General features: G+C 33.6%; 1 protein-coding gene across 4 annotated transcripts in view; it reads right to left on the minus strand.

Annotated features, from left to right (window-relative positions):
- The window catches only part of LOC106879393 (protocadherin gamma-A4), a 332,347-nt gene that overhangs the window by 14,199 nt on the left and 301,003 nt on the right, over positions 1-17,145 (minus strand). For 2 of the 4 annotated variants that reach the window (XM_014928939.2, XM_052973099.1), the window contains exons 2-3: positions 10,687-13,122; positions 3,786-3,975 (exon numbers count right to left, since the gene is read on the minus strand). In XM_014928939.2, the coding sequence (XP_014784425.2) occupies positions 3,814-3,975; positions 10,687-13,083 (2,559 nt within the window). In that variant the 5' untranslated portion in view covers positions 13,084-13,122 and the 3' untranslated portion in view covers positions 3,786-3,813. Of the gene's footprint in view, positions 1-3,785; positions 3,976-10,686; positions 13,123-17,145 lie in introns of those variants that run through there. The other 2 variants (XM_014928922.2, XM_014928925.2) reach the window with 2 other exon arrangements.

Genomic DNA, 17,145 nt, shown 5'->3' on the forward strand with positions numbered 1-17,145 from the left:
TATTCTTATTCTAGCAGCTACACTTTCAGCGCACCCACCCCCACTACTAACTTGGTCGCCCAGATAGCGGAAGCTATCGACTACCTCTAGTTTTTCACCCTGGAATGAGATAGAAGTTGTTTCCTGTTTGTTTGCAGTCTTTATTGCACCTGAACATCTGCCACAAACAAAAACTAACTTGCTAGTTAACCTGCCTTTGATGTTGCTGCACCTCTTATGTGTCCATAGCTTGCACCGGGTACATCTTATAGAGTTACTACCTACTCCTTTTCTACATACTGAGCAGGGCCATCTACCTGAAGGGGTTTGTGTTTTATCTACCTTCCTACTTATTAGGATATATATATATACTTATAAATACATATATATATACAAGTATGTATGCATATTGTAATATGAGTGAGGACAGAATTGATTATTTTCATGTAAAAATCTTTTGCTTCTTCGTTAATTTTACAAGTTTGTTATCAGAGTTACAAGTATCCAATGTCAATTTCATTCATTTAATGTTTTGCAATAATTGATATGCAAATATTAGCTTATTGAAATCTTTTGTCTGAAATTAAACAGAAATTCCTCTCAAAATTAATAAGATTTTCAAGAATGTGTGCAGTATTTGAGAATTTCGAAGAAAAATATTAAAGATAATCAAATAGACTCTGGCTTAGCATTATAGGTGAAGGCATAGCTGTGAGCATAAGAAGCTTACTTCACAACCACATGGTCTTGGATTCAGACCTACAGAGTAGCATCTTGAGAAAGTGACTTCTACTATAGCTCCAGACCAACCAAAGAATTGTGGGCGAATGTGATTTGGTAGATTGAAACTTGAGCTGTTTGATATATATATTTACACACACACACACACAGAAGAAAGATGCATGGAAATACCACCATGAAAGATTGCTAAATGTGAAGAATGCATGGGAGAAGGAGAATCTTTCAAACATAGAATCAACTGAGGGACCAGCCATCAGAGTTAGCAGCAGAATGATAGATTAGGCAATCAAGGATATGAAGACAAGGAAAGCTCCTGGACCATCAAGAATCATTGCTGATACACTTAAAATACCTTGTGGAGTAGGAAACAGCCTAATCACTTGTATAGTTAATCAGGCAATCCAGGAAGGTGTCATCTTCAATGACTGGAATATATTAGCTGTTACAAGAGTAAATGTGATGCTTTGGATAGAAACAACTACAGAGGTATCAAACTGATGGACTAGGTCATGAAAGTTACAGAGAGAGTTATAGCACAACTGATTGGGAATAGAGTTAAACAAGATGAGATGCAGTTTGGTTTTGTGCTTGGGAAGAGTACCACAGATGCCATCTTACTAGTAAGACAGCTGTAGGAGAAGTATCTGATCAAAAGCAAACCATTGTATTTGGCTTTCATTGACCTGGAGAAAACTTTTGCCAGAGTCCCTTGCTCAGTTATTTGGTGGTCTCTAAGGAAGGTTGGGAATAGATGAGTGGCTTCTTAGAGCGGTACAAGCTATGTATAGTGATGCTGTTACTAAGGTGAGAGTCAGCCACGAGTAGAGTGATGAATATAGTGGACAAGTAGAGGCTCGCCAGGCTTCAGTTCTCAGTCCACTTTTATTCACCACAATCCTCCAGGACATAACAGAGGAATTTAAATATGACTGCCCTTTTGAACTACTATATGCTGATGACATCGCTCTTATAGCAGAATTAGAGGAAAAAATTCCTGGTGTGGAGACAAAACCTGGAATCAAAGGGCTTTAAAGTTAGCCTAATGAAGACCAAAGTTTGTATTAACCAGAAAGGAGATTAAATTGTTTCCATCGGGTAAACAGCCCTATTCAATATGTAGAAGAGGTATTGAAAGAAGTTCCAGTTAAATTCTATTTTGCAAACTGAATACACACCAGATTTACTTTAAGTACAATTTCATCTACCAATCACATTTGTGTTGTGTGGACGCCCCCAGACAATATGTAGGCTAGTCCAATACATATTAATAGTGGATGTGATAGCTAGTTGAGAAGCGTCGAGTAGAGCGAGCCAGAGCCATTGGTAGTCTAGACGTCGAGTTCTGTTGAGTCGAGTCATCAGAAGTGAGAGTTTGATAGTTGAGTAGAGGTACACTTTTGGCGAAGGCACGCAAAGCGGAACGTGCAATATAACAATTTGTGAACTTACAAACTTCTGCATTATCCTTAAATCACGAGAACTGCATTTTATTGGAGGTTCCAAAATATTCCAAACAAAGAAATACTACATTCTACAATCTTCCGGTACCAATTTAAAAAACTTATTCACTAACTTTTGTCCATATTTAGTCTGCTCAGATTTCGAATTTCTTCTAATATTAATGCTATATTTACAATGTAATACTGTTGTGCTAATTATGGGATTTATTATACAGTTCTTGTGGTTAAAATGTTGGTAATTCAGTGAGTAAAATTTCAGTAGCTAAGTAAATTGGCTATTAAATATGTACATATACACAAAAGTATATACATACATACACACATGCATGCATACATACATACATATGTACATACATACATACATGGATAGAAAGATAGATAGATAGATAGACAGACAGACAGGCAGACCAACAGAAAGAGCAACAGACAGACATATAGATAAATAGATATATAAATAGATAGTTAGATATGGTTGTGTAGCTGAGGACCTTACTTCTTGGTCAGGTGTTGTTTGGTTCAGTCCTATTGTCCAGCTCTTTGACCAATTGTCTTCTACATTAGGTTTAGGCTAACCAAATCCTTGTGAATGAGTGTATATACATATGTGTGTGTGTGTATATATATATATATATATATATATATATATATATATATATATATATATATATATATATATATATATATATATATATATATATATACATATGTTTATAAACATCATACACACACAACACACACACACACACACACACACACACACACACACACACAAGGCAACCTTACAGAATTGTTATCACATTGGACAAAATGTTAAGTGGCACTTCTTCAAGCGCTTTATGCTCTGAGTCCAAATCCCACCAGGGTCAACTTTACCTTCCATCCCTTCAGACTCCATAAAATAAAGTACCAGTCAAGTACTGAGGTTGCAGTAATCAGCTTGACCCCTCTGTCCAAAAGTTGCTTACCTTAAACCCATCAATGAACCAGCATCCCATTCAGGAGGAATGTTGTGATCTCGGTGTGATCTTGGTTGCCATGGAAACCAGTAACTGGCCCCATGAGTCCTAGGCTCAATAATATGACTTTGTGTGTGTGTGTGTGTGTGTGTGTGTGTGTGCTTGCGTGCGTGTGCGTGTGTTTATGTGTGTTTGTGTGTAGCCTTAGATCGACACAGTGTGATGGCAGTAAAGGAGCATCACTGCCAAACAGATGTTATAGTTCATTTCCAGTCTTCCATGAAAAACATGCCTGGCCATGGGTAAGTTTTACCTTGCTTGAAAACAGATGAGGGTAAGCAACAGAAGCATCCAACTGTGAAAAATCTGCCTCAGAGAAATTCCATCTGACTCATGCAAGCATGGAAAAGTTGTTGCTAAATGATGATGATTATGACAATGATATATATATATTAAACAATTCAGTGAATTCTCTTGTGAGAGATACCCCTTGGCTATAAGCTTGTAGAATCATTTTATACCTCACTCATATAAAACATACGTTTAAAGTATTGTGCTTGTTTGTTATTGTGTGTGTTATGCATTGAGTTATGATATATATATGTGAGCATGCATAATATATTTAAATATCATTTTGCTATCTAATTACCTGATAATAATTGTAGTTGATCCATGGATTAACTTAACTCCATACCCGGAAGTTCTTCATACTGCCCTGTGTATCTTTCACTCCAAATATGTCCACTGCTCTTGTGAGATGACATTGTGTCACAGGAGAAAAATGCATTTTCGTCTAGCCTTCTACCATCAGATGTCATAGCAACCTGTTGACTATATATCTATTGAAAAAAAAAAAATTACATTTCAAAGTATATAATAATGTAAACCACAATGGTAGCAGAAATAATTAGAATAATTGAAGTTCAAATCCTATATATATAACTATATATTAGTGATTCTAAAGCTTTTATAAATTGCAATGTTGTTCAGAAAATTTGGCAAATTTATCCTTTAAACAAATCAGGCAGCAGTCGATAGAGATAAATAGAGATTTTGCTTCAGTGCACCTAATTTTCAATGTGTCTAAATCTGGAATGCATAAAAATAACAATGTGTAAAGTTTTGCCAAAAAGACAATAGTGAATACAAGCGAAAATGTACAAATCTGTTGAAGCATGTGTAATAGGTGAAAACCCCCAATGAAAAGTGTCGTACAGAATGTGAGCTAGCATCAGTAACTCTCTTCTGCAGTCTCTGGTCGATTGCTTTTACCAGAGAGATATTGCCGAATTATATTTCAAGGTTCCATGGATATTTGTTCCAGCAGACTAAACAACAGATTGAAATTGAGAGAGAATCGTTGAATTAATTACTTCTTAGCTGAGAATAAGACAATTGACATTTTTAGTAGAAGTAACTAACATGTGTGAGAAGCTACAGAAGAAGAAAGGAAAAATGACACAAAACCTTTCAGCAAAGCATAAATCAGAGAAACATACATGACTCAATGAATGTAAAAAGAACATTTGTGATGCCTGTAAGACAAAAACACTCCAGAGATCTTTCTTTGGAAATTAAACTTTAGTCTTTTATATAACTTAATGAAATGTTCAAACTACAAAAGAATCGACCAACCAAAACGTTGGATACATTTGGATTTATTCAAATGGTTTTATAAGACATTCCACAGTCACTATGGTATATTTACTTGGTTGTATTGATTTCTCCTGATATTTATGGGTTTTATGTGTCCCAGAATAAAATTACTTATCCCAAAACATTGCAGCTATTTATTTTGTTTAACCCTACAAAGTGAAAGAATAAGTCATACGGAACTTGAATTGGAAACTATTAACTATTATTCCTTTTAAACCTTTTTGCTTTAGTGTGTGAAATAAATAAATAAAATTTTTAAAAAATAAATATATAACTGTGTAACCTTGACTTTGTAGCATGTGCCATGCCCCTGCTAATTGTTTTAGGTGCCTATGTTGTTGTGCACTGATATGGATACCTACTTTGCCTTCTGTCCTTTTTACCCCAGCAGAAATTCAAAGATGTGACACCTTGAGAGTGAAAGAGTTGCACCTGTACTAGGCTGGTACTTATTTTCAGCAGAGCAGACTGGATTAATGCAAAATGAAGTGTCTTGCTCAAATACAGGACATGTAGCCTGGTCCAGAAATCAAAATCACAACCATATGATCATGTTCCCAACACCCTATCCCCTAGACCAAGCACCTCTACTTTAGTATGTGTCATCTTTATTTCATCCAATAGAACTTGATTTAACATTTCTGTATTTGGATGTTTTGCTTAAATATAATGGCCACTATGAAGAGTGGTGCTTAATAGGTGTGATGGTCTAAATATTATAACTGTCCTGGGCATGATATTAAACTGCAGCCAGTTGTGAGGCTCTAGTTCAGGAGTCCAAGAGTTTCAGAGAGTGTAGAGTTACTCCTTAGTTACCTCTACTTGCATATCTGTTCTGGTCCAGAATGGTGATACATGCTAAGGGCTCCAGTTATGGGTCAAATAGCAAGAGATAATTCCTGTAGCTAAGGCATTAAGGACTTGAGGGAGATGTGTCACAGAAGCCCACATACATTTGGCCATAATCTGATGTCATGTGAACCAGTCCTTCTCCCTAATTGTGAAACAGGCCCTGTTCTTCAAAGGTGAGTTCAGGAGAGTTGAAGATTAACACAATAAACTGTAAGTAACCAAGCAGCAGGCAACAAGAATCACTGCTGTAACTTTCCTTAGAAAAAAAATCATGTATCATCAAGCTTATGGCTAGGCAGTCTTTGATGGCCAACCCCTATAGACATGACATGTGACAGAAAACTGCACTTTCCTGAGTCTCTAGCAATAACATATAATGAAGTATTCTATGACCCAACACATATAACTATAGAATATATACTGTGAAGAAATATATATGTAAATATATTAATAGAGCTACTATGAGAAGGATTCAGGGATGTTGTTATAATTAAAAAGCATTAAGCTAGCATGGCTGTATGGTAAGAAGTTTGCTTCCCAACCACTTGATTTTGGGTTCAGTCTCACAGTGTGCTACTTTGTGCCTTCTACTATAGCCTTCTACTATAGCCCTTGTCTAACCAAAGACTTGGTAGATGGAAACTAATGCATATATGTGCATGTAAATATATTATGTATGAGTGGGTCTTTGTGTCTGTCACCCTCTGCTCAACAACTTGTGTTGGTTTGTTTATGCTCCTTTAACTTAGTGATTCAGTAAAAGAGACCAATACAGTAAGTACCAGTCCTTTAAAAAAATAAATACCAGGGTTGATTTATTTGGTTAAAAAACCCTTTGAGGCATCACCCCAGTGTCTCTGAAGGCCACTGGTTAAAACAAGGGAAAGATAAAATAATATTTAGTGCTTATCAATTCTGACCTAAAATCCTATCCTAAGTAATATGAACACAGTAACTCTCCTTGGCTAAACACTAGAGTAATGTACAAATGTTAAAAGCTCTGTTATCACCATATTTACTGTCAATAAATGTATTTTAATAATGAAGCGATAACACAATGCCATCATGAAAGTGATAACAGACACACCATAATCATTCTGCTTGAGTAAAATCTAATTTGGAATGAGTTTAGTGTAAGAATAACAATACTCTCCTTCTTCTAGAGATTAATTCCATATTTGATCTGGAATCCTTCATCAAAGTAAAATGCTTCATCAAGAATATCCAAAATATTCATTTCAAATTTTGGTACAAAACCATCAAGCTCAGAGGAAGGGTTAAGACAATTGCATCGACCCCAGTGCTCAAATGGTACTTATTTTATCGATCATGAAATGATGAAAGGTAAAATCAACCTTGGTGGATTTGAACTCAGAACATAAAGACGGATGAAATGCAGTTAAGCATTTTGCCTGGTGTACTAATGATTCTGTCAGCTTATTGTATTAAGAAAATCCAAAATATTAATGGATAAGATGCTGAATAAATAGAATCAAAATTTGTCACTCAGTTGTCATCTTGAGAAAAACCATTTTAGTAACAGCAATGTAAAAAATGTTTTCCTGTAATAGTAAGAGTAAAGACCTCCTTCGGTCATGAATGACCATAGGATTGCATTTAGAAAGTTCCCCTCTGAGGCACAAGTTTGGGTAAGGATGTTTGTGCTTGGGCAGCAGTCACCCATGCATACCAGTCTCCCCTCTCTATCTTGCCTATGTTGTCAAAAGGAAAAGCAAAAGCTGATACAGCTTGGACCAGTGACAGCTCATTTCAACAGCTGAGTGAACTGGAGCAATGTAAAATAAAGTGTCTTGCTCAAGAACATAACACACAGCTCAGTCCAGGAACTGAACTCATAACTTCATGATTGAAGCCCAATGTCCTAACTACTGAGCCATGTGCCTGCACATCTGCCTGTAGCAGTTCATAATAAAATAGGAAGTTTCTCTATATCTTTAAAATTCTTTGATGCACCAATAAGAAACCTTTGCATAACTGCATGATCAGTGAGAAATAGCAGACAATCAGAGTACAGCCAATCATCACTCGTGAGCAAGCATGGCTTGGTAGAAAAGTTCAGTGTAGTTGAGCATCACTTATAAACATGTATGCTTTAGTAGCATGCACCATACATTTGATAGTTGGTTTAGGCACTAATGTAGTCACAAGCAGATATAGAAAACCTTTTGTTCCACACAGAGTTCATCAACAGAACATCTAGGATGTGGTAGGTGTAAGGAGAGAGGGTTGCTTATAATTTTTAAATCAAATATTTGCACAGATGTACTTTACAAACAATTTGATTCGAATAACATTCTAGTATTTAATGGTATAAATAATGCCAAGCAGATGAACTTTTAATTATGGAAGTCTTATTGAAACCTTCACTCTAAATTAATCATTTCCAGTTAGGAGGTGACAACCTAATATTTTACTTTATAAAAATAATCGAAATTGAGTTATATTAAAATTACCAGTGAGCTTGTACTCATTTACAGTTGAGTAGACTGGAGCAACATGAAAATGAAGTGCCTTGCTCAAGGACATGATGTACCACTCAGTCCAGGAACTGAACCCATGAGCTTATGATTTTTAGTTGAACACCTTAACCACCAGGCTGTATGCTTTTATTTGCAGATAAATCCTTCTCAAATAAAAATCTATGTCTTAAGAAAAAAATAGAATGATACATTGTGTGGTGCAATATGATATACCCTTAAGTTGATGAGGAGATGTTCATGTTTGATCAAAGGTCAGGCTCTATCAGTGTTGACCTCAGACTAAACAACTACAACAACTCCTATTTCAAGAACATAGTTAAATAGATTCAGATATTTATAGAAATCAAATTAAGTTAGATGTACCATGGGTAAGAAAAAAAGAATTGATAAAACTTTCTCTGTTAATTATACCTCTGAAAAGAACCGACCATTGAAAAGACTTTGGATTAAGAAAAGAAATATCAATCATTGTTCCTCGGGTATTGTAAGAGATAAATAAATCTAATTATCAAATATTTTAACATCATATGGAGAAATAATACCATAATGAATCTTTTGTTACCAAAATTTATGGTAAAATCAATTAGGCAGACACAAATGGTAAAAAAAAAACAACGTAAGGTTTTACTGACACTAACATATGATGTCAAACCTATAATCATATGCAACTAAATAGTATTTATCTAATGATTTTTCCAAAATAATGGAAGATATATATTCTTATTGGTAGACTAATGACATCCTTTTCAATCTTGTTTTACAATTTATTTGCTTAATTTTTAGGCTACAAAAATTATATCGTGAATATTGAATAGTTTCTGTGCCAAACCTATCATTTGAGAGAAAAAGCAATAAATCTATGGAGAAATTTGCGTCAATGAAATAAATCCCCACAAATATACAGTTTCCAATAAAATATCTAGAAGTAACATAGACTAAGATACAAAATATTCCCTGAAAACTACTCCTGAACAAATACTTTTAACAGTTTATTGCTTTCTCCTTCATTAATTCTTTTGTTTGTTTTTTTGTTTTATTAACTGACTGATTATGATAAATTATTTCTTGAAATAATGAAGTAATCAAATTCTAATGAATTCTTTGGCATTATTAGGTCAAATAATAAAACTGAGTTATTTTTGATTTGTTTATGTCTGTTAAGAGTGTGTGGATGTATGTGTGTGTGTGTATGCATGTGGGTGTATGTTTGTAAGTGTGTGCATGTGTGTGAATGTAGGTGTTTTAGTATTTCAATGTATAAAAAGTGTCTTTATAGCTGAGTGTATGCTGTGTGTTTTTTGAGTGTACATACACATATTCCTGTCAGTATATATACATGTAGTCATATACATACACGCACGCACACACACACATACATACACATATATACTCATATATATATATATATATATATATATATATATATACATGCATACATATGTATGCATATATATGCATGCATACACATGCATGCATAAATATATGTAAGCATGCATGTATGTATGCATGCATGCATGTATGTATGTATGTATGTATGTATGTATGCATGTATGCATGCATGTATGTATGTCTGTGTGAACGTGCGTGTATGTGATATCCATATGTATAACTGTTTGAAACACTTTGTGCATATATATATCAAAGTTTTTGTGCCCAGATATATAGATGTTTAGATATATTTCTCTCAATGTGCTCTATGGTTATGCATGTTCTTACCTTAGTGTATTTCTATGTATGAAATATGAAAAGAGGAGTAATTATTTTTCTAGTGTGGCACAAAGGTCAGAAGCAATTATCTCAAAAATTTCTAAACAAGCAAATTTATTCATTCAGAATCATTTACAATTCGTAACTGCAGCTATTATTTTTAGTTGCCTTTATTGCTATAAATGTTACTTTTTTTTTTCATCAATCTTAAGCTGAACTTATTGGTGAAGATTCATTTTCATAGTGAAATTAATTTTTGCTATGATTAGTTTAGATGAGAGAAGAACTTGAGAAGGGAGAATGGGTTTTAGCTTTAATAAAACTGAAAGTAGTTTAAAAGAATCAGATATTCATTTCACTAAATTTTAATCTTCCATAAATACAGAAGAAAATAACGAATGTTGAAATGTATAGTTAACCAGCAAGAGCTATTTATTAGTGATAATCCCTTGGGGACAAGAATAATCTTGAATTACAGAGAAGGGGGAAAAATTTGTAATCACTAAGAAAATGTGGTTTAAAATCTCCAGTGTTTGCTGACCTGACATATTGATTTCCAATAATGAATTGCAGAAGTGTCCCTTAGTCATCTAAAATGCTCAGACTGTGTTATTTTATACCAGTGATCAAATTCTTTATATTAATCTTTGTGAAAATGACATACTAAACAGGCAACCTTTAAAGTAAAGTATTACAACAGCATGGCAGGACATAAATTCTCATAGCTTCTATCTATTAGTTAAGTTGATACTCTGTCATGAATTTAAATACTACATCCCTTTCCTTACAAACAAAGATCCCTGTAATAAGAAATAATAACATGAAAGAACTCACTTGTGTAGCTATAGGCAGCTTTTTTACCATTGTAGATGTCCTCCATTCATTTTCTAATTCATTTTCTGGATAAAGGTGACTTTGTGATTTTAATGAATGGGTAGTTTTATTTATCATTTCTTTCTGATTTCCGGTGTTGATGACAGGGTTGTTAGTTCGAGAGATCAAATATTTCTCTTCATTCTTTATCCGACTTGGCGTAACTATTTCAGCTCTGTGTGATGCATTTTTACTATTGTTGCATCTGACAATGCAAATTGATATTGAAATGACAACTGCCATTGATACAGTTACTGCTGCTAAGGTAATAATTACTACCAAGCTCAGATGTATTCTTTTATCACTATCAGAATGGGCAACTGCCATCTTCTCAGAAGTTTTGTTGCTAACTGTTAAAGTTATGGAGAGATTGCTTGCAGCTGACAAAACTGGAATCCCACTGTCTTTGACAATGCACTGCAAATAATACAACCCAGCATCACTTTGATAAACAGTTCGTGAAAATGTTAACACTCCAGTGTAAGGATTGATAGTAAAAAGTTGTTTGTTATTTCCACGGATTATTTTGTAACGAAGAAATGAATTCCGTGGACTATCGTTATCTATAGCTTTCAAAGTGATAATTTTTTTGTTGTTATGTGGTTCATAATAAACATCCAAATTAAAGGGACTGATGCTCGGAAAAGTAAAATATGGAGCATTGTCATTTTCATCCATCACTTCAACTACAACATTAACTGTGTTGTTTAGGGGAGGAATTCCATTGTCTTTCACCAAAACTTGGAATACATATATGTCTTGACGCTCGTAATCCAAAGCTCTTTTTGTTAAAATAAATCCATTGTCAGTAATTTTGAAAGGTAAAAGTGTGGCATTTTTGCCATACAAAGAATAAGTAAGCTGTCCACCAGCACCCATGTCTGGGTCAGTGGCATTAACAAGTCCAACAGGAAAATTTACCTCTTCATTTTCATAGGTCAGAAATTTAAATGTCTTTTTTGTAAACTGGGGCTGTACATCATTTACATCAACAACTTTAATGAAAAATTTTTTCTCAGTCTGCAGAGGAGGATGTCCTCTGTCTTGGCAAATTATTTTAACATTAAATAAATTCTTTGCTTCTCTGTCCACAGAATTCTTCAGAAGCACTTTGTATTCCTTAACTTCCATGGATCGTAATTGAAACCTGTCATGATCTAAAGAACAAGTGACCTCTCCATTTCGTCCAATATCATTATCAGTTACCATGACATAAGCTATGAAACTTCCAACTTTAATTCCTTCTGATATTGTTACAGTGTTTTCTGAAAAGGCCGAAACAAAGTTGACATCTATATTTGGTGGGTTGTTCTGTTGGTTAGTGACTGTGATCAAAACTATAGCAGTAGAACGTAGTGGAGGATTGCCTCCATCTTGAGCATCAACAAAGAGCTTATAAGACAGTTTTTGAATGGAGGGAAATTGTTTTATAGCAAATATTTCTCCTGTGTTTTCTTCTACTTGGAAATAAGATTGAGCAATGTCTGTTGTTTTAGAACTGAAATGATATGTTACTCTTCCATATCTACCAGAATCTAAATCTTTGGAAGATAAGACAGCAACTGGTGTATTCATTTGATGAGTATGTTTGATAGAAATATTGTAAATACTCTGAGAAAATACAGGCGGATTGTCATTTTCATCATTGACTGATATTTTTACATTTAATAAACCTTGCTTGGATGGAAATCCACCATCTTTGGACACAATTTGAACCAAGTAGTTTTCCCTTAATTCTCTATCAAGTTTGGCTTCCAGTGTTATTTCAAGTTTAGCTCGGCCATCAACTCTCTTAGAAGTAGACAAAGTGAAAGGTTCATCTGAATTCTTTCGAAGTTGATATGTGATTTGGGAATTCAGAATGCCAACATCTTTATCCACTGCATCTGGAATTGATTGAGTTGTTCCTTCTTTATCATTTTCATCAAAAAAGAGTTCGACTTCTTTATCTGGAAATTTTGGTTCATGATCATTAACATCTTTGATAAAGACCTTAATTTTTAAAATCCTCATGAAAGTTCCTGCTTGATGAACTGCAATTTTGATAGTTTTAAAACACTCTACATTATAAACACAGAGTGTTTCAGCATCTAGGACTTTAGCTGTGTACAACTTTCCTGTTCGCGAAACATTGAAGAGGTCTGAATCACTTGTAGCACTCTGTTGTAACTGACTGAATCTAATTAACTCAGGATTTTCAACAGGTATACTGTCCAATAGTTGTGTGTCAGCTGCAATATCACCGACATAAGTACCCGGACTTTTTTCCTCTTCAACATAATAAGTTAGTTTCCCGCTCAGGCACTGAGGGAACAAAGCAAACACTATATACACCAATACTAACATATTTATACTCATAAGCTGTTACATTCAAAAGATCATAGCATCGATATTTTTCTGAAAAAGAAAAGAAAAAGAAAAGAAATTTAGTTGGAAAATCAGTCAAATACATTTATAAATTTATGAACAGATTTATAAACAAAATAAAATGGGTAAATATTTCATAAACAAAATGTAATGAGAGAAGCAATAGCTAAGTTATTTTATATAAAGTAATTGAAGATTATTTGTCTTTAGATATATTATTTTTGTATGCTATTCATTAGAATACAGAATGAATTCATAAAGAGCTAAATTATAAGAATGAAATGTGTATTGTTAAATAGTTGCTGTACTATTGAAATGAAAAGGGAAATGGAATAGAGTAAGTGATTCTAGAACTATTCACAGGGTAAAATCTGAATTCCGAAGAAAATGGCCATATCTAGGGATGGTAACAGTTAGTCCATGGGAGAATTTGTAGAAGAGTTTAATAAGTTTAGTTGTTGTAAGGAATGAAGAACTTAACGTTTCAGAGCCATTGCAATTTGTGTGAGAGTGAAGACAAAGAGAATTGTTGTCGTCGTTTTTGTTTTAGTTTAACCAACAAAACAACAAAGCCATTCTCTTTCTCTTTCCCCCACTATCAATTGAAGGATAAGAGTCATAAATAACATGTTCCTCACCTCTCATGGCAAATGAACCTATAAATGTGGTTCTATGAACTCTCCTAAAAAGATTCAGATTACTGACAGGGGTGGGGGAAGCTTTGCTCCTGCTGTCTGGGAGGAGATATATTAATATTAGTACAAGATAAAAAGATTTATGTAACATACTTGTTATGGTGCAGTGGTATGGACATTATTTTGTAATTGTAGCAAAGAATATAGAAGTTGGAGGAAAAAGCAGAACAGTAAGACTGGGATAGATTATTGAACTTGGGAGAAACATCACTGATGCAACAATCAAGGCAATGTCCTCATTTATGATTAAAAAGTTTTATACAAGCAAGCAGTCTTCAATGGAAGAAAAACTAATTTTAATTATGTAATATATTGCATGTGGTGAAATACCCCACAAAAGATTCCTGAGAGGTAGGAGTATCATTAAATTAATTGAATTACAAATGATCAAATTAAAGAGACACCAGAAAACTAGTGAAAATGAAAGATGTTCATTTACTGACAGAAAAAAAAGAAAAGATCACAAAGAAATGCGCAAGGAAACACAAGAGTTAGAAACTTGATTGTCTATATTTCTAAATTTGGATAACTTTGTATGACAAGAATCCTGACTCTTTTTAATAAAGTTCTTTGTTGGAAAGAGAAATAATTTTTCTAAGCACAGGCATGGCTGTGTGGTAAGAAGCTTGCTTACCAGGTTCAGGCCCAATGCATGGCACCTTGGGCAAGTGTCTTCTACTATAGCCTTGGGCCAACCAGAGCCTTGTAAGTGGGCCTGGTAGATAGAAACTGAAAGAAGCCTGTCACACATATTATATATATATATATATATATATATATATATATATATATATGTATGTATGTATGTATTTGTATGTCTGTGTTTGTCCTCCCACTACTACTTGACAACTGAACTTAGCGGTTTGGCAAAAGAGACTGATAGAATAAGTACTAGGCTTACAATGAATATGTCCTGGGGGACAATTTGTTCAAATAAAGGTGGTGCTTCAGCTTAGCCACGGTCAAATGATGGAAATGAGTAACAGGATAAAAGAAAGAATAAAGATCTAACAGCTATGTACAGATCCTTTTGTTAGTCCAGCTAGACTTAGTACATTTAGTACAAATACTATTAGAGTAGTTGTAGAGCCTATTTTTAAAATAAACTTGGTGAATATAACAAGTAACAGACTCGGATTAATTCAAATAACTTTGTTCCTTACAAGAAATTCTGCATATGTCAAATCAAAAATAAAGTAAATAATAAGATTTAGTAGCTTTAAACTTTAAATATTTTATAGGAAATAATTAACATTTCAGTCTGCAAGAAACATAAATTTTAAGGAAGTTTCATACTTCAGAAAAGCCAAGTAAAATATATTTATACATGTTGGTAAGTGAATAAATGTTAACATGTATTTTTGTGCAGTTATGTGAGTGTGTGTGTGTGTCTGTGTGTCTGTGCGTGTATGTGTGTCTGTGTGTGCAAATATATGTAAATATATATATGTGCATATTTGTGTATGAGTTTCTCTGTGTATGTGTATATGTATGTATATATATATATATATATATATATATATATATACATGCACATATACATACACACATATATATGCATGAATATATATGAAGATGTCTAAACATTTACAAATGTTCAACATTTTGTGCAATTAAAAGTTTAAAAAATTCCAAGACATTTCAATACTGAATTCCTTCAACTTTGATATTTCCAAATTAATTGAATTTTCTTTATTTCATGTTTTATACTGAGATAAACTCTGCATAAGCAACAGCTAAACCATATAGAGAGTAAATCTTATTAAGTTTATAAAGTTGCTAAACTAACTTTTCCAAAGTATGTTACATTAGAAATAAATATGAAATTTTAAAGAAGCGAGCCTAAGTAACTATCGATATATATGAATATGTATGTATGTACACACGCATATATATGTATATATATAAGTATATGCATGTGTGTGTGTGTGTGTGTGTGTAATTTTAAATAAATGTATCTATGCCTGTATGTATATATATGTAAAATGTATAATGTATAATCTATGTGTATGTATGAGTAATGTTTTGGTATGGTGTATTTTTTTTTTCTGCTTATTTAATCTTATTTGCCTTATTAATCCATATGTGCTGAAGGGTAAGTCAGATTGTTAAAAATACAGTGAAAAGCAAACTGCTTTTAGTTTGATAAAGATACAGATGGAGGTTTGTTTTGTTACATAATTCCAGTCAGCTCTGAGAAAAGCTATTTCATAGAAGTATCTGCTTAAATAAAAATAATTGGTCATTTTTTTTTAAGCTATACACAAAGCTGTTTCTATTATGTGGTATACTGCTATTGTGTAGTATACTGTCAACTGGCTTAAGACCGAAAGTATATAGTCAGCTTGTTAAAGATGGGTTGGTCCCAAATTTGTCTTCATTTATGACTGTATCTATAAGAAAATCACTTGGTTTCCTAAAAAGTAGAATCATATTAATGGAGCTAGTCATATATCAAGATAGAGAGTGTTCCCTGACAGAGGCTTTGCTGTCACATTAAACAAGAAGTCCTTATCATTTGCATTAATTATCATAAATTATCACTAACCATCATTGCTTTAGCAAACATTTAAAGCATTGGTCTATATCAACGTTTCTCAACTAGGGCTCCCCAGAACCCTTGGGTTCCACAAAAGGTTCCTAGGGGTTGCGTGAGAAAGTATAAGATAAGCTAATGCTAATTCATGATCGTAATATTACTAAACATGCACAACATATAATTGGTTATTGTAATATTGCAATATAGAGGTCTAACAGCTATGTACAGATCCTTTTGTTAGTCCAACTAGACTTAGCACATTTAGTACAAATACTATTAGAGTAGTTGTAGTGCCTATTTTTCAAATAAACTTGGTGAATATAACAAGTAGCAGACTCGGATTGATTCAAATAACTATCTAACCTATTATGTTATCAAAAACATATAACAACCATAAATATATATATATATATATATATATATCAGTCAAATCGTCCAACCCATGCTAGCATGGAAAGCGGACGTTAAACGATGATGATGATGATGATGATATATGTATATATATGTCTATAATCTTTCTTGTGCTGGAGTTCCTTGAGACATGTAATTTATTTTAAGGGTTACGCATCATCATCATTGTCATCGTCATCATTATCATCATCATTGTCTCAATGTCCATTTTGGCATGCTTGCATGGGCCAGATAGAAATTCATTGAGGCAGATTTTCTATGGACTGATGCTCTTCTGTCACCAACCATCCCCCGTTTCAAAGCAAGATAATATTTCCCTATGATCAAACATATCTTTTTAGAAGACTGGAAATGAATAACACTTCTTGTACGACAGTGACACCCATTTCCAAGAATTATGTGTATATA

Source organism: Octopus bimaculoides, chromosome 14 (assembly GCF_001194135.2).
Source record: "Octopus bimaculoides isolate UCB-OBI-ISO-001 chromosome 14, ASM119413v2, whole genome shotgun sequence".
In the NCBI taxonomy this organism is placed as follows: domain Eukaryota; kingdom Metazoa; phylum Mollusca; class Cephalopoda; order Octopoda; family Octopodidae; genus Octopus; species Octopus bimaculoides.